At 40.4% G+C, this 18,982-nt stretch overlaps 1 protein-coding gene and 1 long non-coding RNA gene across 12 annotated transcripts in view; one reads left to right on the forward strand and one right to left on the reverse strand.

Moving 5' to 3' along the window:
* The window catches only part of hivep1 (HIVEP zinc finger 1), a 59,987-nt gene that overhangs the window by 12,663 nt on the left and 28,342 nt on the right, over nucleotides 1-18,982 (reverse strand). For 9 of the 11 annotated variants that reach the window (XM_044172912.1, XM_044172914.1, XM_044172916.1 and 6 more), the window contains one exon: nucleotides 1,215-1,268. In XM_044172912.1, the coding sequence (XP_044028847.1) occupies nucleotides 1,215-1,268 (54 nt within the window). Of the gene's footprint in view, nucleotides 1-1,214; nucleotides 1,269-12,109; nucleotides 12,768-18,982 lie in introns of those variants that run through there. The other 2 variants (XM_044172921.1, XM_044172920.1) reach the window with 2 other exon arrangements.
* On the forward strand, nucleotides 1,275-8,554 carry LOC122865019. Its single transcript, XR_006375370.1, has 2 exons — nucleotides 1,275-2,706; nucleotides 2,795-8,554. It is a non-coding gene; the product is annotated as an uncharacterized LOC122865019 (long non-coding RNA).

Here is an 18,982-nt window from a genome sequence, read left to right on the forward strand (position 1 = left end):
GAGATATTCTTATTTGTACTCTTTCTATTTAGCGTCTCTGTCCAATCTCAATTACAGTGGATGATTCAATCAAAGCTTGCATGTCCTCAAATAAGCTGGGTGTTTTTTTTTTAAAAAAGGACAATGTTGCGGTAATAAGGTTTGCTCAGCTTAAACCACGATGCTGCTTCCGCTCGACCAAACTGACTTTTCTATTTGAATGTTGTTACATAACCCACTTAACAAAATTCTATTCAATTTTATTTATATAGCGCCAATTCATAACAGAATTGATCTCATTGCACTTTTCCTATAAAGCAGGTCTAGACTGGACTCTTTATAATATTATTTACAGAGACCTAACAAATCCCAAAGAAAAATGTTCTTCATATGTGTAATAATGGCATTACTATAGTGTTATGGCAACGTACAGTGTTCTCTATATGCAAAGATTAGTGTGTTTAAATATCAAATTTAGAAAATAAAAGTGATTTTCTGGATAAAGATTCCTTTCTGTGAAGCAAAGCATTTAACTGCAGTGTAACCTCTGACTTGGTCTTCAAATTTTAATGTGTTGCAAAACATGAATTTAAAGTTATAATTCTGACTTGTCGCTGCTAAAACACTAGAGCACATTCAGCCCAAAGATATTAAAGACAACGTTTGTGCCAGCACTAACCTAAAACCCTGCTATTGTAAAATATTCACTCAGGAATGTAGAAGCCAAATAAAACTTTTATATTGCAAATAGTTTTACTAAAGTAGAAACATCAAGTGTGATGGCTGCTGATGGCTCCAGATGCTGCACAGCAACTGGATCTGCTATTGTAACAACTAGTAACCAAATGTTATTATTATCTCCACTTACATGTAAATATAGCATTCCTTAAAGGACATGATAAATAAATCAATGGAGTTCAATTAAATTACAACTAAATAAAGGAAAATTCTGATAAACCAATACTGCACAGATAAACACACCATATAATAAATCTTTTTTTGCGCCACTAACAAAAATACACTCCACATTCCAGACCAGTGGATTACATTTTTTGTGCTTTTAGTGAAAAACCTATTTTATGTTAAATCATTAATTTAATTCCTTTTAAACTAAAAAAAAATCTACAAAAACAAACTTCAATTCAAATGAAAGAGAAAGCACTTCACCAATGTCTTATTAAAAATTAATGGAAGTATCTACTTTTCATTCAAAGTCTTGATAAACTGTCTCCTACCTTTCTGTGAGCCTTTGGGGTCTTTAAGCTCTTTCTGTGCCTCTTCGATTTTATCTGTAAGACAAGAACAGAAAACATTTTCAGCATGGAGAGCAGTACTGCACAGATGCACACAGACTCTCGCTCCACAGTGCAGAATGTAACTAATGATACTGGGGTTGCTTCCCACACGGCTGTAGCAGGATGAAGGTCTTTCAAATGAAAAACAGATATTCTTCCATAGCTGACAGAATTAATTCCATTATGGAAACTACTGTAATCATGAAGGGCGCAAGCCTGCGTGCACACACAAAAACACAACCATGCAAACACACCCACTTAAAGAAATAACAGCATGAGTATGTATATACAAGTTAAGTTTGCAAACAAGTCAGTAATGTAGGTTAATTCTCATTATTACAGAGCGAGCACTAACCCACAGATCAATTTGCATGTTTAAATACCATTTACACCCCTCGGGGAAGACAAATTTACTCCACTCAGGTCTTCTATACGTCACAATCCAGCAGGTGAATAACCTGTTTCTGTATGAACCATATGGATGTGTGGGAGGTGACACAGTATTCACAGTGTGTTATTGTAATCAATATTTATTATATATGCTGGCTCAATGTGGCATGAATGGGTTATACACAGTGGAATTAGAGGCAGAGAGGTAAACCCTGTGTTTTCCTGCTCCTGCAGGGTCACTACCACAGGCTGTGTGTACATAGTGAATGTGTACATACATATCCAAGGCTCATTAGTTTTAGTTCTTAATAAATAAATAAAAATCTGTTAATTTATCTTTTTAGTTTAAATGACAGGTGAATTTATAAAAACCAATAAGACAAATAGCCAGGTGAAAATATATAAAAATACAATTTTAAGTGCAAACTCTAGTTTAACACTTTGTTTTTCTTGTTACCTTGAGGAAATCTGGTGCATAATCAGCAGCTTTTTTGTATTTTCTCCCTATTTTTCTGTTATGTGAAACACACTCTGAGCTCCCTCAAGACAGTTTTGTTTACTGTAAACTACAGTAATCAGTTTCATCTTGTAGCAGTAGCAACTTATGGATGTGCAAAGGCATAAAATCTACATGAAAAGTAGTTTAAACCAATCTGCTTCATTTAAAAATGCTTTTTTTTGGTGCAGATCAGTAAAAACAAAAACAATGAGCCTTCTACATGTGTAAGTGCAAGTGTGCAGGCAAACACACTCACAATAGCCACAGAAGAAAATGGGAGATTACTAGAGAAGCTGAGCACTGCTGTAGCATGTTTCTGCCTCCCATGACCATGGAAACTAGATGGAAAAATAAACCCTCTGTGGCTTCTGTGCCCTGCACATGACATTAGAGTGCCTCGAGGACCAACGGTAACAATTTTGTCCTAGATTGCACAAACGTTAATGGAGGGTGAAAGAGGATGTTCTTCTGTGGTTCCCAAAATCACAGTGCAATGCCGGGAATAGTCAGAGGAGGGGTGGACGCGAGCGGACCAGAGAAGAGGTCAGTAGATTATGTCATCGTATGTGTGTGTGTATGTTACTATAGTCACACACACCCTTCTCCATCTCTCTCTGTCTATATATCCCAGGCACACGCCACAGATTACATAATGCGTCCCCACCCCTGTGCTGCCGTGGAGCAAAACAAAGGCACCCTGCCATCAGAAACACAGCAACCGGGGCCACAGGATGAGAGGGCAGAGCGTTTGTTTATGTGCATGTCTTTGAGAGAAAGGTACACCGAGAGGAGAGAGGTATGTGTTTGTGTGTCTGGTCGTCTTACATATAAATGACCACGTGAACGCCCTTGCCCTTCAACAAAGGAATCAGGTAGGCTGTGTTTTCCTGGCAACGACATTGGCGTGGTGTTCGTCCAAACAGAGAGGATCCCGAAGCTTTCCCTCAGAGTTACCACGGCTCAACCTCACAGCTTCCTCAAGTAAATGGCTATGTTATTGCAAACCAATTTGAGATAATAAATGCTTATTTTAGTGGTTAGAAGATTTGGAGGTAGATTTTTGCTAGCATATGGTTCATTGTTTGCACAGCTTGATACATATGTCTTGTATTAGACCGCACTGGCAAACCGAGGCATAAGTGATTACTGCCCAACAAAAATCTTATTAGTGGTTGCGTATGGTAGGAGACCAGAGTGTAAGCTGCTATAGATCAGATTGTACTTCTTACATAACAAGCCACAAAACAAGACCCCTCATCCTGATTGAATGACACCCATGAAGTCAAGCTCTGAAGCATGGAAAAGAACAGGAAACACCAGCGCAAATCAGTAGAAAGGGACAAGGCAAAAAAGGACAAAAAAAATATTCCATCCACAGTGCCCGAGTTATTAAGACAGCAGGGAATGATTATAGGGTCATTCATATTTCCCTCATTATGGCTGTTGGGGTTGCTGAGGTGGTCTGGGTGATGGCTACATATTTCATCTGAAATCTGTGTAATTGTCCTGTGACCACGGGAAAACAATAAAAGGAATGTACACAGATGTTGCATGTTGCCAGTGACAAAAACCAGAGAACATTGTGGAACATGACCATGAAATTTGAGGGCAGGGAGAGAAAACACAGTTTGAGGGTACTAAACACAAAAGGCCCCACTTATAACTAAACTGTTTACAAGTGTGGTCTTAAACAAAAACTGAAAAAAATCCATCATTTGTTGAATGCTCAAACTCCTACTTAAGAATACTGTACTGTACATACTGCAGACAAGCAGAGTTAAAGCTCCTTCCAACCAATAAATGACAAAAAAATTACCAAGAATCTGCAAAGCACATTGAACCACTTGCCTAAGAAGCTTGATATGCTTAAGTAGGCTGTCTCGTAAGCAAAAAGCATGTCAAGTATCTGACAGTCTTCAATAATTTAGTAGAATATGAGAATACACTTTTAATGTAACTTAAACATATGGTTGTGATATGACTGCATCTTAACTCAAATCACAAAATAAATTGATCTGTTAAGTGTGACACTGTTAAAAAAACATGTACGGTTTGTTTAGTCGTCTTCCCCTCCTTTATCTACCTGATTTCCCTGATAACTCTCCTCATACAGCACTGTTTGACAACAGCACTACAAATGTGGGTCTCACAGCAGACAAAGCCAACAGGATGGCAGTGAAATGCAGATCGAGGTTCACCCTCGGTCTCCAGGTGGCCAACTTGTGAACTTTGATCTATGCGACGAGATATCTAAGGATATGCGAGGATCAGGCTGGGAGGGGCCGCAGTGGGTGGGTGCACGTCAATTAGACAGGAGTTTGTGGGCGAGGGAGTCAGTCTCCTTGCCGGTCGCTGTCATGACAACCTCGAATCTTTAATGCACCCCACGCATCTTCCAGCCCACTCCTCTCTCTGCACCGTCAAGGACAAGTGGGAAATGTGATTATTTGTGTCCCAAGGGCCAAAGTGACGTCACTGCACAGGAAACGTGCATGATCTTGAATCCCACCTGATGTGAATTTACAACGCCATCAGTTATGGCCAAGGGGTTGCTCAGTGAGAGGGGAAGCCCATCTCAACTCCATTAAGGCGTCTGACAGACAATTATCAGTCAAGACGTGGCCGTAATAGCCGCAGATACAAGCATATGCTAATGAGCTACAGCGCCTCTGGAAAATGGGCCTAATAAACCCAACTTCTGTGTGGAACTAGACCCCTGCCTGTCTAATGAATAACAATACTACATTACAGCAAAGTGCCAACTTCAACCCACATGGAGCAGCAGCACAACTGCAACTCCCTGGCACTGGATTCCCCCTGAGAGCCCCCTCTGCCTGTTGGCTGACAAATGACCATCAGGCTCCACACACCCTCCTCCCCTCACTGCCAGCTTGTAACACATTCATATTTTGCTCAACAGCCTGCCCTGCTGGGCCTTAACATGCCAAATGGCGGCCATCAACGGCATAGTGGCAGCTTATCGGAGTCCATATGCACTGCGTTCATGTGCTTCAGATGGCCCCGGCGGCTTGGCTCCATTTAGCATCAAAGATATATGTTTGAGGGGGAATGGACAAGTTGTTTTGCAAGAACAGCATCTGTGAGGGTTGAGGTGTCATCAGTATGCGCGACACTACACCAGTATACCAGCAACAAGCCTGAACAATGCCAGTGGACCACAGCGTGTAGGCAGATGGGCGTCCACAGGCGATGATGATGGGCAAATCCATTTACAGCTAGTCACTTTATTATCCCATATTTAATGTATTAGGACAAATGTTATTGTGGGTGTTAAAGGTTAAAGTCATTTGCCTGTTAATGTGGAGCAAGCTCTCACTCTGCTGTGATGGATCTGGTTGATATAACAGTTCAGACAAACATACAGTGAATCAAGGACCAGCCAGGAGGATTAGGTTTCATGTTTGAATGATAGCAGGTTGATGTCTCAGTGCACTGCCAGCTGGATGTAGACTCCACTGAGTGGCATACCAAACCAATGCCGTGTTGAGAGGAGAGAGGAGAAAGAGATGAGGAGAGGAGAGATGCCTCAGCAGGCTGAAGATGACGAGATGGGAGTCGGCAGCTGCCCCCTTCTTCACAGTCACTGTGCGGGAGGGAGATGGAGATTATGTAACTCGAGCACCTCCACCAGCCTGCTGTACACGCCCGGCTGTGTCCAAACATACACACACACACACACACACAAAACATCAAACACACCCTCGCATTGGCTGATACAATCTTAGACCAATCACTAACTGGCACATTTTTCAATAAACAAAAACAGACAATGGGCAAAACCTAAATGTAGAGCTGAAATTATAAGTCGATTAATCGGCAACTATTTTGATAATTCATGAATTGTTTGTAATTTTTCAAGCATAAATAGCATACATTCCTTGGATTTGCTGCTTTTCTTTGTCTTATGTGATAGTGAATTAAAAATGTGGGGTTTCAGACTGCTGGTTGGACAAAAATCACCTTGAGGGTGACCTGTGGGCTGACATTGTATAGACCTGCAGATTAATCAATAATGAAAATAATGGTTTCAAATTGATAGTGCAGTACTACTTAAATGAAAACAATACATTAAAACTGAAGTGACTTGTTGGGTCAACAACATTCTGATTATGTGGATAAATTGTTTAAGTTTTCAAGCAAAAATCCAATGCTTTAGTTTGTCTTATATAATAGTAAGTTGAATATATTTTGGTTTTGAACTGTTGCTCAGACAAAACAAGCAACCTGAAGATGTCATATCAGGTTCTGGGAACTTGTGATAAGAAAAGATATTTTCTAGCCCTAAGTATTTGTCAGATTAATCAATAGTAAAAACAACTATTAGCCACAGTCACACACAAGGACATTTTCCAACTCAAGAAACGGGCAGTTGGACACTTAAATGCTGTTGGTAGAACTGAAAACTCTTCAATAGAGCTGATACGATTAGTCAGGTTATTGGTTACTCAATCGACAAGCAATTAATCAACATCAAAATTGTTGCAGATGAAAGTTATTTTAAAAATCTGCTGGTTCCAGCTTCTTAAATGCAAAGATTCCCTGCTGTACTTTGTCTTATATGACAGTAAATTGAATCTCTTTGGGTTTTGAACCGTTGTTCACACAACAATATATTAAACAGTATTTTGCAGATTAATCCTGAGCTGTTTTTTTTTTTGTTTTTTTCTCTGTTTTGTATAACATGTAAAAGCAACAATATTTCCTTTTCTTTGACTGTGAATCTAAATTAGTTTCACTCACTGAAAAAAAATGCATTCAGGCTTCATATGATTATAACTATTATTAAACAAGGACGTCTCCTCCTGTAATAGTCACAACAACAGCTGGGAGATGCATGAGCTTTGCAGAATTCACTGTCACCTGTAAGGGAAGTCTGTTGATCTTATCTCAGCTTTCTTCCTGTGGCCTGCGAAGGAGACGCAGCATTACTGCAGCCCTCAGCAGCTGACCCATGCAATAAGTGGCCATAAGGGTTACTGTCAGCATCTGACACATTCTTCATTTTCACGGACACGCCCGAACGCAGAGACTCCCGACAGCCTTGAGGGAGATGAACCGGTCTGAAAGCAGAGCTGAGACTGAAAGGCTCACAAAGATGGCAACAGGAAGTACACTGTGCTCTCCCTTAGTAACCGTACACAGACGATGATGCAGAGCAGAGGAATCCCGCGCACTGGGAGTGTCCCATTACCCTGCAGTCTATCATCATCAGCTGGCTAAGAGGGGAGCGCAAAGTGACTTTCCTCCCTCACATTAGCCGCACTGGGAGCTGAAGTGGCTCGCTCTATCAAATCTAATAAACACAAAAGGACAGAGATAGAATGAAGGGAAGATGAAAGATGGAGACAGAGGAGAGGGCGTAGACGTAGAGGTAGAGCTGGGTATCGTGCCAACTGAAATGTGTTCATAGCAGTGCTTCAACAAAAAAATTTAAGAATCAAGGACCTTTTTCAGCAATTTCGATAACTGATAATCTGTTCACATCAGCCTCCTAGTTGTAATTCTGAGTCTGAGACAGCAACAGTATCTCCCAGTTGGTGAAAAGAACTACAGAAGTGTCAACAAATGACGGCAAAATGGCAAAACAGTTAGTTTGCTGCTGGTTTCACCTGTTACTGAACAGCTCCAGATATGTAACCCAGAAAAAGTAAATAATTGAGACTATTTAAATGGTTTAAAAGGCTAGCAATGAGGGTAACCATCTTGCAATAATGTATAAATACTCTGGAGATGTTCCTGTACTCTCTGTTCTACTGACATTGTATGAATGAATTATTAATCTTTTATCAGAGAAAAAACATTTGCTGGTTCCAGTTTCCGATTGTGAGGTTTTCTGATAGTTGGAAAAAACACCACTTTTGAAAATGTCACCGTCGACTCTTGATGGGAGTTTTTGGGGCTGCAACACATTTTTTTCCATTATCAGTTAATCTGCTGATTATTTTCTTAATTTATCAATTATTTGGTTTATAAAATGTTAAGTAAATTATAAAAGGAATTTTTCAGTATTTTGTAAGTCCAAGGTGATGTCTTTAAATGTCTAAAACCAACTAGATATTCAGCTTGAAAAGATATAAACCAGAAAAGTAGCAAATCCTCACAATGGAGAAACTAGAATCAGCAAATATTTGGCGTATTTGCTTGATAAATTTATTTTATCAACAATTAATCAATTATCAAAATTGTTGGGGATTCATTTTATGTCAATCAACTAATAGATTAATCAAGTAATCATTGTTGCTTTTAGTCCACAACACTGTCAAAAACTAGAGTATCCAAAGCTGGCACTGAACATCTTGTCAGATTTGTGATCTTGTTTATTTATTATTTGGTTAGATAGTTTCTGATTTAAATAAAAACTTATTTTGTAGCTGCTTGTGAAAAATTCTTCTGGTACAGAAACAAAAAAGGTATCGTACCCACGCGAGAATCAACCATTTTAAAATGATACCCAGCCCACAATACGGATAAAGAGCAACAAGAGCAGGACGAATCTAAAACACTCGGAATAAAACAAAGCATTCAAGCAAGTCCTGCTCTCCCTGCGGCCTGGAGATCAGCTGCTGACTGCTAAGCATCAAGGTGGAGGGAGGCAGCAGTCGAGCTGTTTACCCTCCACCGGGGGGAGACTGTTTATGTGCGGCATGAAACAGTACGTTGAATGGAAATGACAGAGCTAAGGCAGGTAGGAGTTTAAAAAAATAAAAATAAAAAATACAGCATTAACTAGAGCTTCGGGTAGCCACCTTTAAATAATGTATGACTATATAGGGGGCGAGATGCAGATCTTGCACACAGAGCAACAAACACACACAAGATGAACAATGCAGTTATGCGGATTTACTTGTCTGAGTTACCTGTCCCAGTTTTTTGTAATAATAATAATAATAATTAGAGGACAAGTTATTACTCCATCCTCGTAACAATTCATGAAGCTGCAAACAACCTGTCAACAAAAGAAATATTGATCACACTCTCCCCTCAGCACACACACTGACAAAGACAGTGGTTTGGTGCGGTATCTGTACAGTACTGCTGCCCCCGCAGGAAACTGTAGGTGGAAGAAGCAGCAGACTGGAGGCCACTGATTATTGGGACTGCGTGGGCACCCTTGTGAAAAATTGATATAACGAGAAATCTACCGGGTGGGTAGAAAAGTGTGCGTGTGTGTGTGTGTGTGTGTGCAGGGGGTTTAATGGTGCAGGCGGACATGAACGTGAATATTACCTCTTCCATCTTTTTCAGAACACGCACACATATAACCTTCCCCAAAAAATCTGCCTGCACCAAAATAGACAAGAAAGAGCCAGACTCCAAACACAATACAGAAAAGAAGAGCCAAGAAACACTAAATAATGATTTCCTTCCCTCGCAGTCACAAATCATGGAAAGTGTGAAGGCTGTAAAGACGGTAGTAAAATAAATCACAAGCTGCCAACGAAAATTAAGAATAGAATCTGCAACTAACAATTATCTATTAGAAATCTCTTAAGTCGTTTTTCAATTAATTGACTTTTCATTTACCCCAGTGGTTCCCAACCTGGGGAAAACATATTGACTACACACAAATCTAATTTAGACTTTCCTCTAATCTTTGCTTTTCCCCGTACAAATTACTTGGTCATTTTACCATTTCTTGCCTTTTAAAAATGATTCAAACAAAAGACGGGATAAAACACACTCTTAAGTTAAACACGTCACAATTGGTAGACATATGCAACCGATCATGAGAGGTCACAAGTAGACATTGGTTTGCTTTAAAAAGGTCCAGTGTGTAGGATTTAGTGGCATCTAGCGGTAAAATTGCAGTTTGCAACCATTTGAATACCGCTCGCCTCACCCTCCCCTTCCAAGCGTGTAGGAGAAACTACGGTGGCCGCGAAACTCGCAAACGGCCCTCTCTAGAGCCAGTGATTGGTTTGTCCGTTCTGGGCTACTGTAGAAACATGGCGGCCTCCGTGGAAGGGGACCTGCTCCCTCTGTAGATATAAACGGCTCATTCTAAGGTAACGAAAACACGATTCTTATTTTCAGGTGATTATACACTAATGAAAACATCCTTATAAATATTATATCATTTCTGTCAATAGCTCCTCCTAAATGTTGCACACTGGACCTTTAAGGGGTCACAAGCCAAAAATGTTGAGAAGCACTGAATAAGTCTGTAAAGTGTCAGAAAAAGTAAAAAATGCAATTGCAATGCAACACAATTTCCCAGAACCCAAGGTGACGTCTTCAAAGTGCTTGTTCTGTCTGACTAATAATCCAAAGATTGTTGACTAATCGTTTCAGCGCTAATAAACAGATACTGTCCTATAAAAAGTTCTAACTGACCTCTGAGCAACTTTTCACTTCTGATTTCTGTTAGTGTTTGAGACTAACTGATTCAGATAAGACGTGAAACAGTCGACTGTACACAAACACCCACTTCTTTCTTTGCAGAGGCAAAAAAAAAAAAAAGTGGAAGTAAAACAAGCTGCACGTCAAACTTCATCCAGTCAGCGTCTCGAGTTCCCCCCTGGGTTGTGAGGGCTATGACACAGAACTCACTGAGCTCAGCGACTGATGGCCGGTGTGTCGTCAAACGGCTTCTTGACGGGCCTTGTGGGACAGGAAGCGCGTTTCATTCGTTTCAGTGCGAAAACAAATTTTTCACACAGTACAGTGAGCTCTGTGCATTAGCCGAGAAAGAAGGAGGCGGAGGGAGGGGGGTCACGTGCAGCTCAGACGTTAAAAGAAATGTATTTACTAATATTTACTAGTTATTTAGAGCTGAAAGGAGTATAATCTGTTTAGTTGATTGACAGAAAATTTATGAATCCATTGTTTGAATCTCATATTTGAAGCAAAAATGACAATGAAATGTAAACTTTGCTGGGTGTTTTTGTATTATATAATAAAAGCTGTTCTGGAGCTTTCAGAAAAATTTATGTTTTGTTTTTCTATTTTTTTTTTTACCATTACTATCTATTCTATGACAACTGGGTAATTCCATTTGCTGAGGAAGACTGTGTGATATGATCAAATGCTCCAGCAACAGCTACTGAATGGACCTTATGGTGAGATTGTTTTGCCAACTACTGTTTCCAATGTCAAGACTGAACTTTCAGTCTCCGTTAAACTGAATCTCTCTGTGGTCTGGAATGTCCGTCCAACAAAACAAGCGATTTTAAAGGAATAGTTTAACATTTTGGGAAATACATTTATTTGCGTTCTTGCGACAGTTAGATGACAAGATCGATACTCATCTCTGTACGCTAAATATGAAGCTACAGCCAGCAGAAAATTAGCTTAGCTTAGTATAAAGACTCTAAAGCTTACTAATTAACATGTTATGTCTTGTTTGTTTGTTTAATCCGTACAAATACCGAAGAGTAAAAATTACAATTCACCATTCTACTCGTAATGTGTCCGACTATTTCTTGATTCAGTTATATCCTGTAGAATCCCGGCCAAGAAATAGTCAACAAACAAGACATAACGTGTTAGTGAGCTTTAGAGGTGCTGGTAGGTGGATTTTGTTACCTTTTGACAGAGCCAGGCTAGCTATTGCCCCGTTTTCAGTGTTTATGTTACGCTAAGCGCCTGCTGGCTCCAAAAACATATTTACTGTGCAGACATGCAACTCTCAGCAAGAAAATGAATAAGCTCAATTCCCAAAATGTCAAACTACTCCTTATAAAAGAAGTCACCTTGAGCTCTGAGAAATCTTGATGGGCAGTTTCCACCATTTTGTAGTTGCAGCCCTGTTAATTAACAAACACTGTCTGAGGTTGCAATGCTTCTATGCTCAAAGACTAAGAACTTAATAGATACAACATTTATTTGAGAAGTTTGCCACACAGTCTCTGAGAATGGATAACTTACAGTAACTGCTAATAATAAAAATCTAACTTTATCATCACAAATTAAAGCCAGGACTTACACATTAGTCTGTTTTCTATAGAGCAGCCTGGCGTCCTGCAGGGCCTGTCAGATCAAAACTGAAAGCAGCGCTGCCGTCAGTTGAAAGATCTGTACATAACAGCAGAAAACAAAACAAAACAACACTTTCAACAACACCCCGGATCCCTCAGGCTCGACCGTCCCTCTGCCCACTTGTTGTTGGTTACTGTGGCGCCACGGTTGAGTGACAGCACATTGACTGCTTCCTGTCTGTGTCGTTCACTTTGACAAGCGCCGTCGCATTCAGTTTGACGAGAGTGGAGATGTTGCTGTGGACGGTGGCTTTTAGTAAAAGTCAAAAACCCACCACAAAAAACTGCAGCTTCACACATATCTGACCTCAATCTCACCGCTGACACACTAAAATCTCATTCAGCACACGGCAAAGCAGTTACTTTATAACTGAAGATTATGCAGCAACTCTCCGTGTGAACTTGTTCTGAGTGTTTCACAATAGTTTATAGGACAAAATGTTTACTTCTTACCCGGGACTCTGCTGATGTTTCATGGAACAAACACTCAGAAGCTCCTTTTGTTCGGGAACAAAAGGCTGCTCGAGAAAGAACAAGTGCACATACATACTCCTGTGTCAACACAAGCAGTCACAAGTCTGTGTTTCCGCCCTATCAGCTGTGGCTCTGCAGTGGTGCGGGGCGTTGCCAGCGGTTTCCTCAGAATAATGTGACGAGGAGGGGAATTCCTGTAAGGCCCAGGAAGAGGGGGGGAGGGCCTGCCCAAACAGAGCAGGCTGGGTGACGTCACTTAAACCGGCTTTGGCACCCTCCAGGGGATCCTTCTCTCGCTCTCCCTCCCTCTGTTTGTGTCGGAGGGGGAGGAATTTAATCTGCCCTGCCAACTGCTGGTTGCCCAACAGCTCGCTGAGAAAGAAACTGAGGTGTTTACCATTTTTCTTTGTCTGTTCCTTCTCAATAATTGGTTTGCCTTTAGTCTCCTTTAAGATTCCCTTCAGACATGTTTTAAAAGCACTTCACTTGGCATTGAATGTCTGGTCAGATTCATGATCTTGTTTACTTAATTCTTAGATCAGATATGTCCCGATTGAAAAGCAGTTTTAGCAGGTATGCATGTGTTTAGACAACATTTAAAGATCCCTCCACACATAGTTGAAGACATAAAAATAATCTGCTTTGAATAATAACTTGTGACTGATATGGTTTTTCCACAAAAAAAAGGTCAATTAGCTTGTTAATTCTTACATATACTCTTTCCTCAATGGAAAAAAATAACTGAATCTATGAATATGCAAATATTTTTGGTTTCAAAGGTTTAACTACTCAACACAACCCGTCTCCTACTTCACTGAAAGGGTAACTCAGTGTTTGAGCACCGGAGGCTTCAAGTTTCCACATCACACTTGTGTATTAGAGCTGAAACAATTAAGTCGATTGACACAAAATAAATTGGCAACTATTTTGATGATGATTAATTGTTTCAAAAAAGCAGTTGCTGGTTCCAGCTTCTCAAATGTGAGGGTTTGATGCTTTTCTTCCTCATATTTGATGGTAAACTGAATGTTTTCGGGTTTTGGACTGATAAAACATATAAAACAAGGAATTTGAACACACCCCTTTGGACAATGCAAAAATGTAATGGCCATTTTTCACTATTTTTTTTTAAAATTTTATTGCCAAAACAAACAACTGAGTAATTGAGAAAATAATGGGTAGATTAATCAATAATGAAAATAATCGTTAGTTGCAGTAAGTTGCCCACAACTGGCCTCCAAACTAGTTGTGATGACACAAAATCATTTAAAAGGTGAGCTCAGAGAAACTTTCCTCCTTCGGTAGATTAAAATGAAAACAGCATTCTCGTGTCAAACTCTGCACAGTGAAGCTCAAACATCCAAGTAACACAATAAGCAAGACATTTCTTCTTTGGAAAATAAATTTAAACGTAATTTGATCTGAATTGATTTGATTTACCATAAAGCACATGAAATCCTATACAAATAAAGTTTCCCTTGTCGTGCCTTAAAAACAGCAAACCGCTGCTGTTCTTTATCTTAACTGAGGAAACCCATGGAAAACGGAGACACCCAGCAACAATATTGTTTTTCTTTTTAACTCCAAAAAAAAAAAAAAAAAGAGACATTCGAGGCTGTGTGTGGGCGCAAAACCAAGAGTCTGGAAGTGGCCGTGAAAACTGCAGGATCTTGTGAGAATTTTTAAAGTCAACATTAAATTGTGCCACTCAGTTGAAGCTCTTAAAGAGTAACAGAGCCGCCTGGTAAACAGTGACTGACAGAGAGATGTTGACACTGACTGGCTGATACAGCCTTCAGGTCACTGTGAGCTTTTAAAAGGGACCAGGTCGATATTTAAAAAAACGAGGGGATTCACCCCGCTCAGGGCAGGCAGGCTGACAACCGAGCCGGGTGTTAAATGACAAAAGCGTCTCCCTGACTGACGCCTGTTTCACCTCACTGTACTGTGCTCTGGCTAGGAACAAAGAGGAAGCTCCCTCTGCTTTATTTTTGGATTAGTCATTATGGGGAATTCTGAGGGTTTTACAGCTTGGCCGCAAAAAGAGGTTGAGAAAATGAGATAAATATTTACCCAGGCCAGGGACAACAAACAGTGTGACCAAACGCTTTTTGCCGTGTCACTGCCGGTGTACAGAAGATAAATACTTGACAGGCAGAAACTCCAGCATCAACATCGTGCTCTGTAATTTGGTCGGCCAAAGCAACAGCATAAAGTTGGTGTTGGCGGGTTGAAAGCAAAAATAAGCACTGACTCACTCAGGTGGCTTAGCGCAGAATCTCTACTGTTCTTAAAAATGACATAAAGAGGGATCACTCCGCAAACACTTCCCTGTTTGTGTGTGTGTGTTAGCAGAAAGTGTGGAGAGCAGTGGAGGACACACCGCCTCATCCCTGTGGGAACATCTGAGTTAATGACAGCTGAGCTGGTGATAATGCAACAGAGCCTGAATGAAGTAATCCAGCTAGTAACCTCTAATACCCTGCCCTCTGTGTGTGCTGGGTGTCCATTAGGTTAAAGATGTCTGCAAACACACACATAATCAGTCCTTCAGCTTGAATTGAACTGACTGCCAAAAATTTCCTATCCTCTCTGCATACAACCAGACGCCCACGCTGACCCCCTTCATACTCTGATTACCAAACTGAAAACAATCCAAAACCACGTAGGGAGAGCCCATGAATAACAAAGCTCAATCGCAGAGTTAGACATCTTTTTCTCTATTCAGAAAGCCCCCATCATAACCTTCTTTTCACACGGCTTTCTCTCAAAACTTTGATGCTCAGTCGCGATCAGAACTGCATTCAGCCGCACATAAAGGCCACATTCAGATGTTTTGGCAAAAGGCTTCAACTTTTATCAGAAGCAAAATGTCAAACTGCAGTCTGAAACCAGCATGGTCACTTATGGCCATTTGCTTAAGTACAATTTTGAGTTACTCGTACTTATAACTTCTACTCCACTACATTTCTGTTGTAAATAGTTGCTTTTCAAATTAAGATTTTACAGAGAAAAACATATGTTAAGCTTTTAAATATAAATGTATTGTTAAAGATTAAACCAGTGGCTCACAACATTTTTGGCATGTGACCTCTTTTAAAAAAAGCTGTGTGTAGTTGGAGCCCCTTGTCACATTTCAGATGTCTACGAGTTGCTGAAAGAGACATATCACCTCTAAACTTCTCACATGGTTTCATTTAAATATCTTCAAATTATCCAATATTTTACAAAAACCAAAGATAAGAGATAATTCCAAAAATTTAAAAACAGATTTGTGTAGCAGAACTTTAGTTTTTTCTTCCGTTATCTCAGAACCCCTCAGATTTATCTTGTGACCCTTTGGCGGGGCCGACCCCTAGGTTGGGAACCGCTGGACTAAACTGTATATACAGTAAAGGTTGTTATAACTAGCTCCACCTCGAACAGCTACAACAGTAAAATGCTACTTATGCATTGATGAATCAGTATTAACAACCTAATATATCAGTCCCAGGGGACATTTTACTGCAGAACAAGTACATTTGATACTTTTACTTTTGATGCAGTGATTATACTTTGGTACATTTACTTGAGTTGGACTTGGAAGACTTTTACTTGTAATGGAGTATTTTACATCAAAGTATTGGTGCTTTTACTTAAGTAAAGGATCTGAATCATTCTTCCACCTCCAAGTCCAACCACCGAGCGCCACCTTTGGCGAATTCGTCACAAATTCCAGAGAAGTGACCACTTCCCATCAGAAACAGCACTGACACAACTGCGAGTCCAATCAGAGGAATCCAACACAATTTTGGCCAATAAGTTTAATCCGGTTAACAGATGTTGCTCTCGTATCTCTAAATCTAATCACAGCACCATCCTCGCTACGGGAGGAGAGACTATTACAGCCGCTGAGCTTTCTAGGAAAAGAGACAACTCTTAATTAGATCTGGAGCTTATGAGGCTGAGTACAGCGAGAGGCAGCGAGTGTAACAAAAGGCGGTGAGCCTATACAGGAAATAAGGATCTAAAGGTATGCGAGGTCATTGATCATGTTACAAAACAGCAGGGATCCTGCTCAGGCTTAGCTTCTGTGTCTTGGCCGTCTTTCACTCATTCTCTTCCTCCTTTCTCCTGTTTATATTGCAAAACGAGGCTCGTCTGTCCGCCATCACACTCTCCTCCATCCGCTGCCTCCCCCTGCTCACCCCTCAGGGGAGGAGCTGAGATGTTAATGAGCTGTTGTGATCGCTGTAAGTGTTGGATGGAAATTATTTAATTTAAACTTGTCTTGGATAGAATTCTAATTTCAGGCTGTAACCAGTTTAGAGCTGAAATAATAAATTGATTCGTCAAACAGCAGCTGTTTTTAAACAAAAATGCCAATTTTGGCATTTTATAGACCAAATGATCCTTCATCTTTCACAACTCCACATACCCAGGATGTACAGGCCTGCTGTTTTAAATCTTCAGTCTCCAAGCCCAAGCCGAGATAACCCAGATGACATCACTATGACATCATCAAGGTTAACTTTCAAAAGCTCCTCCACAACCACAAAATACATTGTACAGCTGTTTTCACAGGTTGAGTTGTACTCCTCCTGATGAGTAAGCGGATCCTCATAGGTAAAATCGTTGTTTTAACCAGCAAAACTTCTGTGGAGGCAAAGGAAGTGATGGGCTTCACACTAATAGCAGTTTGTTTTGAAAATAAAGGAAGAACATGAGCAGCGATAGCCACCAATGACACTCGAACATTGTCAACAGAAAATCCAAATAAAAAAGGACTTCACTGCACCTGCTGCAATGTTTGGCTGACGGGAGACCTCTGGGAAATGCAGCACAAACACATCACAGCACATTTAGTGGAAAAATGTCACCAAAACAATTAAATAAAAACGCATAAAGATTCTCTCAGATCACCAAATGAAGCTTATCATCAACCGGTAAACCCACTTTGTGCTTCACACTTATTTTATTTTATACTTATACTCACTTGGTACTTAAGTTATTATCTGACCTGTATTATAGTGTATTATATTTTTTTGCCTAGTACTTCTCTTCCTGTGTGCACTGACGTGACAGTGAGCAGCTGTAGCAAAAGAGTTTCTCCTCGGGGATCAATAAAGTATTTCTGATTCTGATACAGTGTGTTGTTGCCATACAGTGTGTTGTTACAGTGTGTTTCTGCAATACACTGTGTTGTTAGTGTGTTGTTGCAGTGTGTTGTTGCCATACAGTGTGTTGTTACACTGTGTTGTTGCAGTGTGTTGTTGCAGTGTGTTGTTACACTGTGTTGTTGCAGTGTGTTACCATACAGTGTGTTGTTGCCATATAGTGTGTTGTTACACTGTGTTGTTGCAGTGTGTTGTTACAGTGTGTTGTTGCAGTGTGTTACCATACAGTGTGTTGTTGCAGTGTGTTGTTGCAGTGTGTTGTTGCCATACAGTGTGTTGTTACACTGTGTTGTTGCAGTGTGTTGTTACAGTGTGTTGTTGCAGTGTGTTACCATACAGTGTGTTGTTGCAGTGTGTTACCATACAGTGTATTGTTGCAGTGTGTTGTTGCAGTGTGTTGTTAAGTGTGTTTCTGCCATACAGTGTGTTGTTGCAGTGTGTTGTTAGTGTGTTTCTGCCATACAGTGTGTTGTTGCAGTGTGTTGTTGCAGTGTGTTACCATACAGTATGTTGTTGCAGTGTGTTGTTGCAGTGTGTTGTTACAGTGTGTTGTTGCAGTGTGTTACCATACAGTATGTTGTTGCAGTGTGTTGTTGCAGTGCGTTGTTGCAGTGCGTTGTTACAGTGCGTTGTTGCAGTGTGTTACCATACAGTGTGTTGTTGCAGTGTGTTACCATACAGTATATTGTTGCAGTGTGTTGTTGCAGTGTGTTGTTGCAGTGTGCTACCATACAGTGTGTTGTTGCAGTGTGTTGTTAGTGTGTTTCTGCCATACAGTGTGTTGTTGCAGTGTGTTGTTGCAGTGTGTTGTTGCAGTGTGTTACCATACAGTGTGTTGTTGCAGTGTGTTGTTAGTGTGTTTCTGCCATACAGTGTGTTGTTGCAGTGTGTTGTTGCAGTGTGTTACCATACAGTATGTTGTTGCAGTGTGTTGTTGCAGTGCGTTGTTGCAGTGCGTTGTTGCAGTGTGTTGTTGCAGTGTGTTGTTAGTGTGTTTCTGCCATACAGTGTGTTGTTGCAGTGTGTTGTTAGTGTGTTTCTGCCATACAGTGTGTTGGTGCAGTGTGTTGTTGCAGTGTGTTACCATACAGTGTGTTGTTGCAGTGTGTTGTTAGTGTGTTTCTGCCATACAGTGTGTTGTTGCAGTGTGTTGTTGCAGTGTGTTACCATACAGTATGTTGTTGCAGTGTG

The sequence above is a fragment of the Siniperca chuatsi genome, linkage group LG17 (genome assembly GCF_020085105.1).
Source record: "Siniperca chuatsi isolate FFG_IHB_CAS linkage group LG17, ASM2008510v1, whole genome shotgun sequence".
Classification (NCBI taxonomy): domain Eukaryota; kingdom Metazoa; phylum Chordata; class Actinopteri; order Centrarchiformes; family Sinipercidae; genus Siniperca; species Siniperca chuatsi.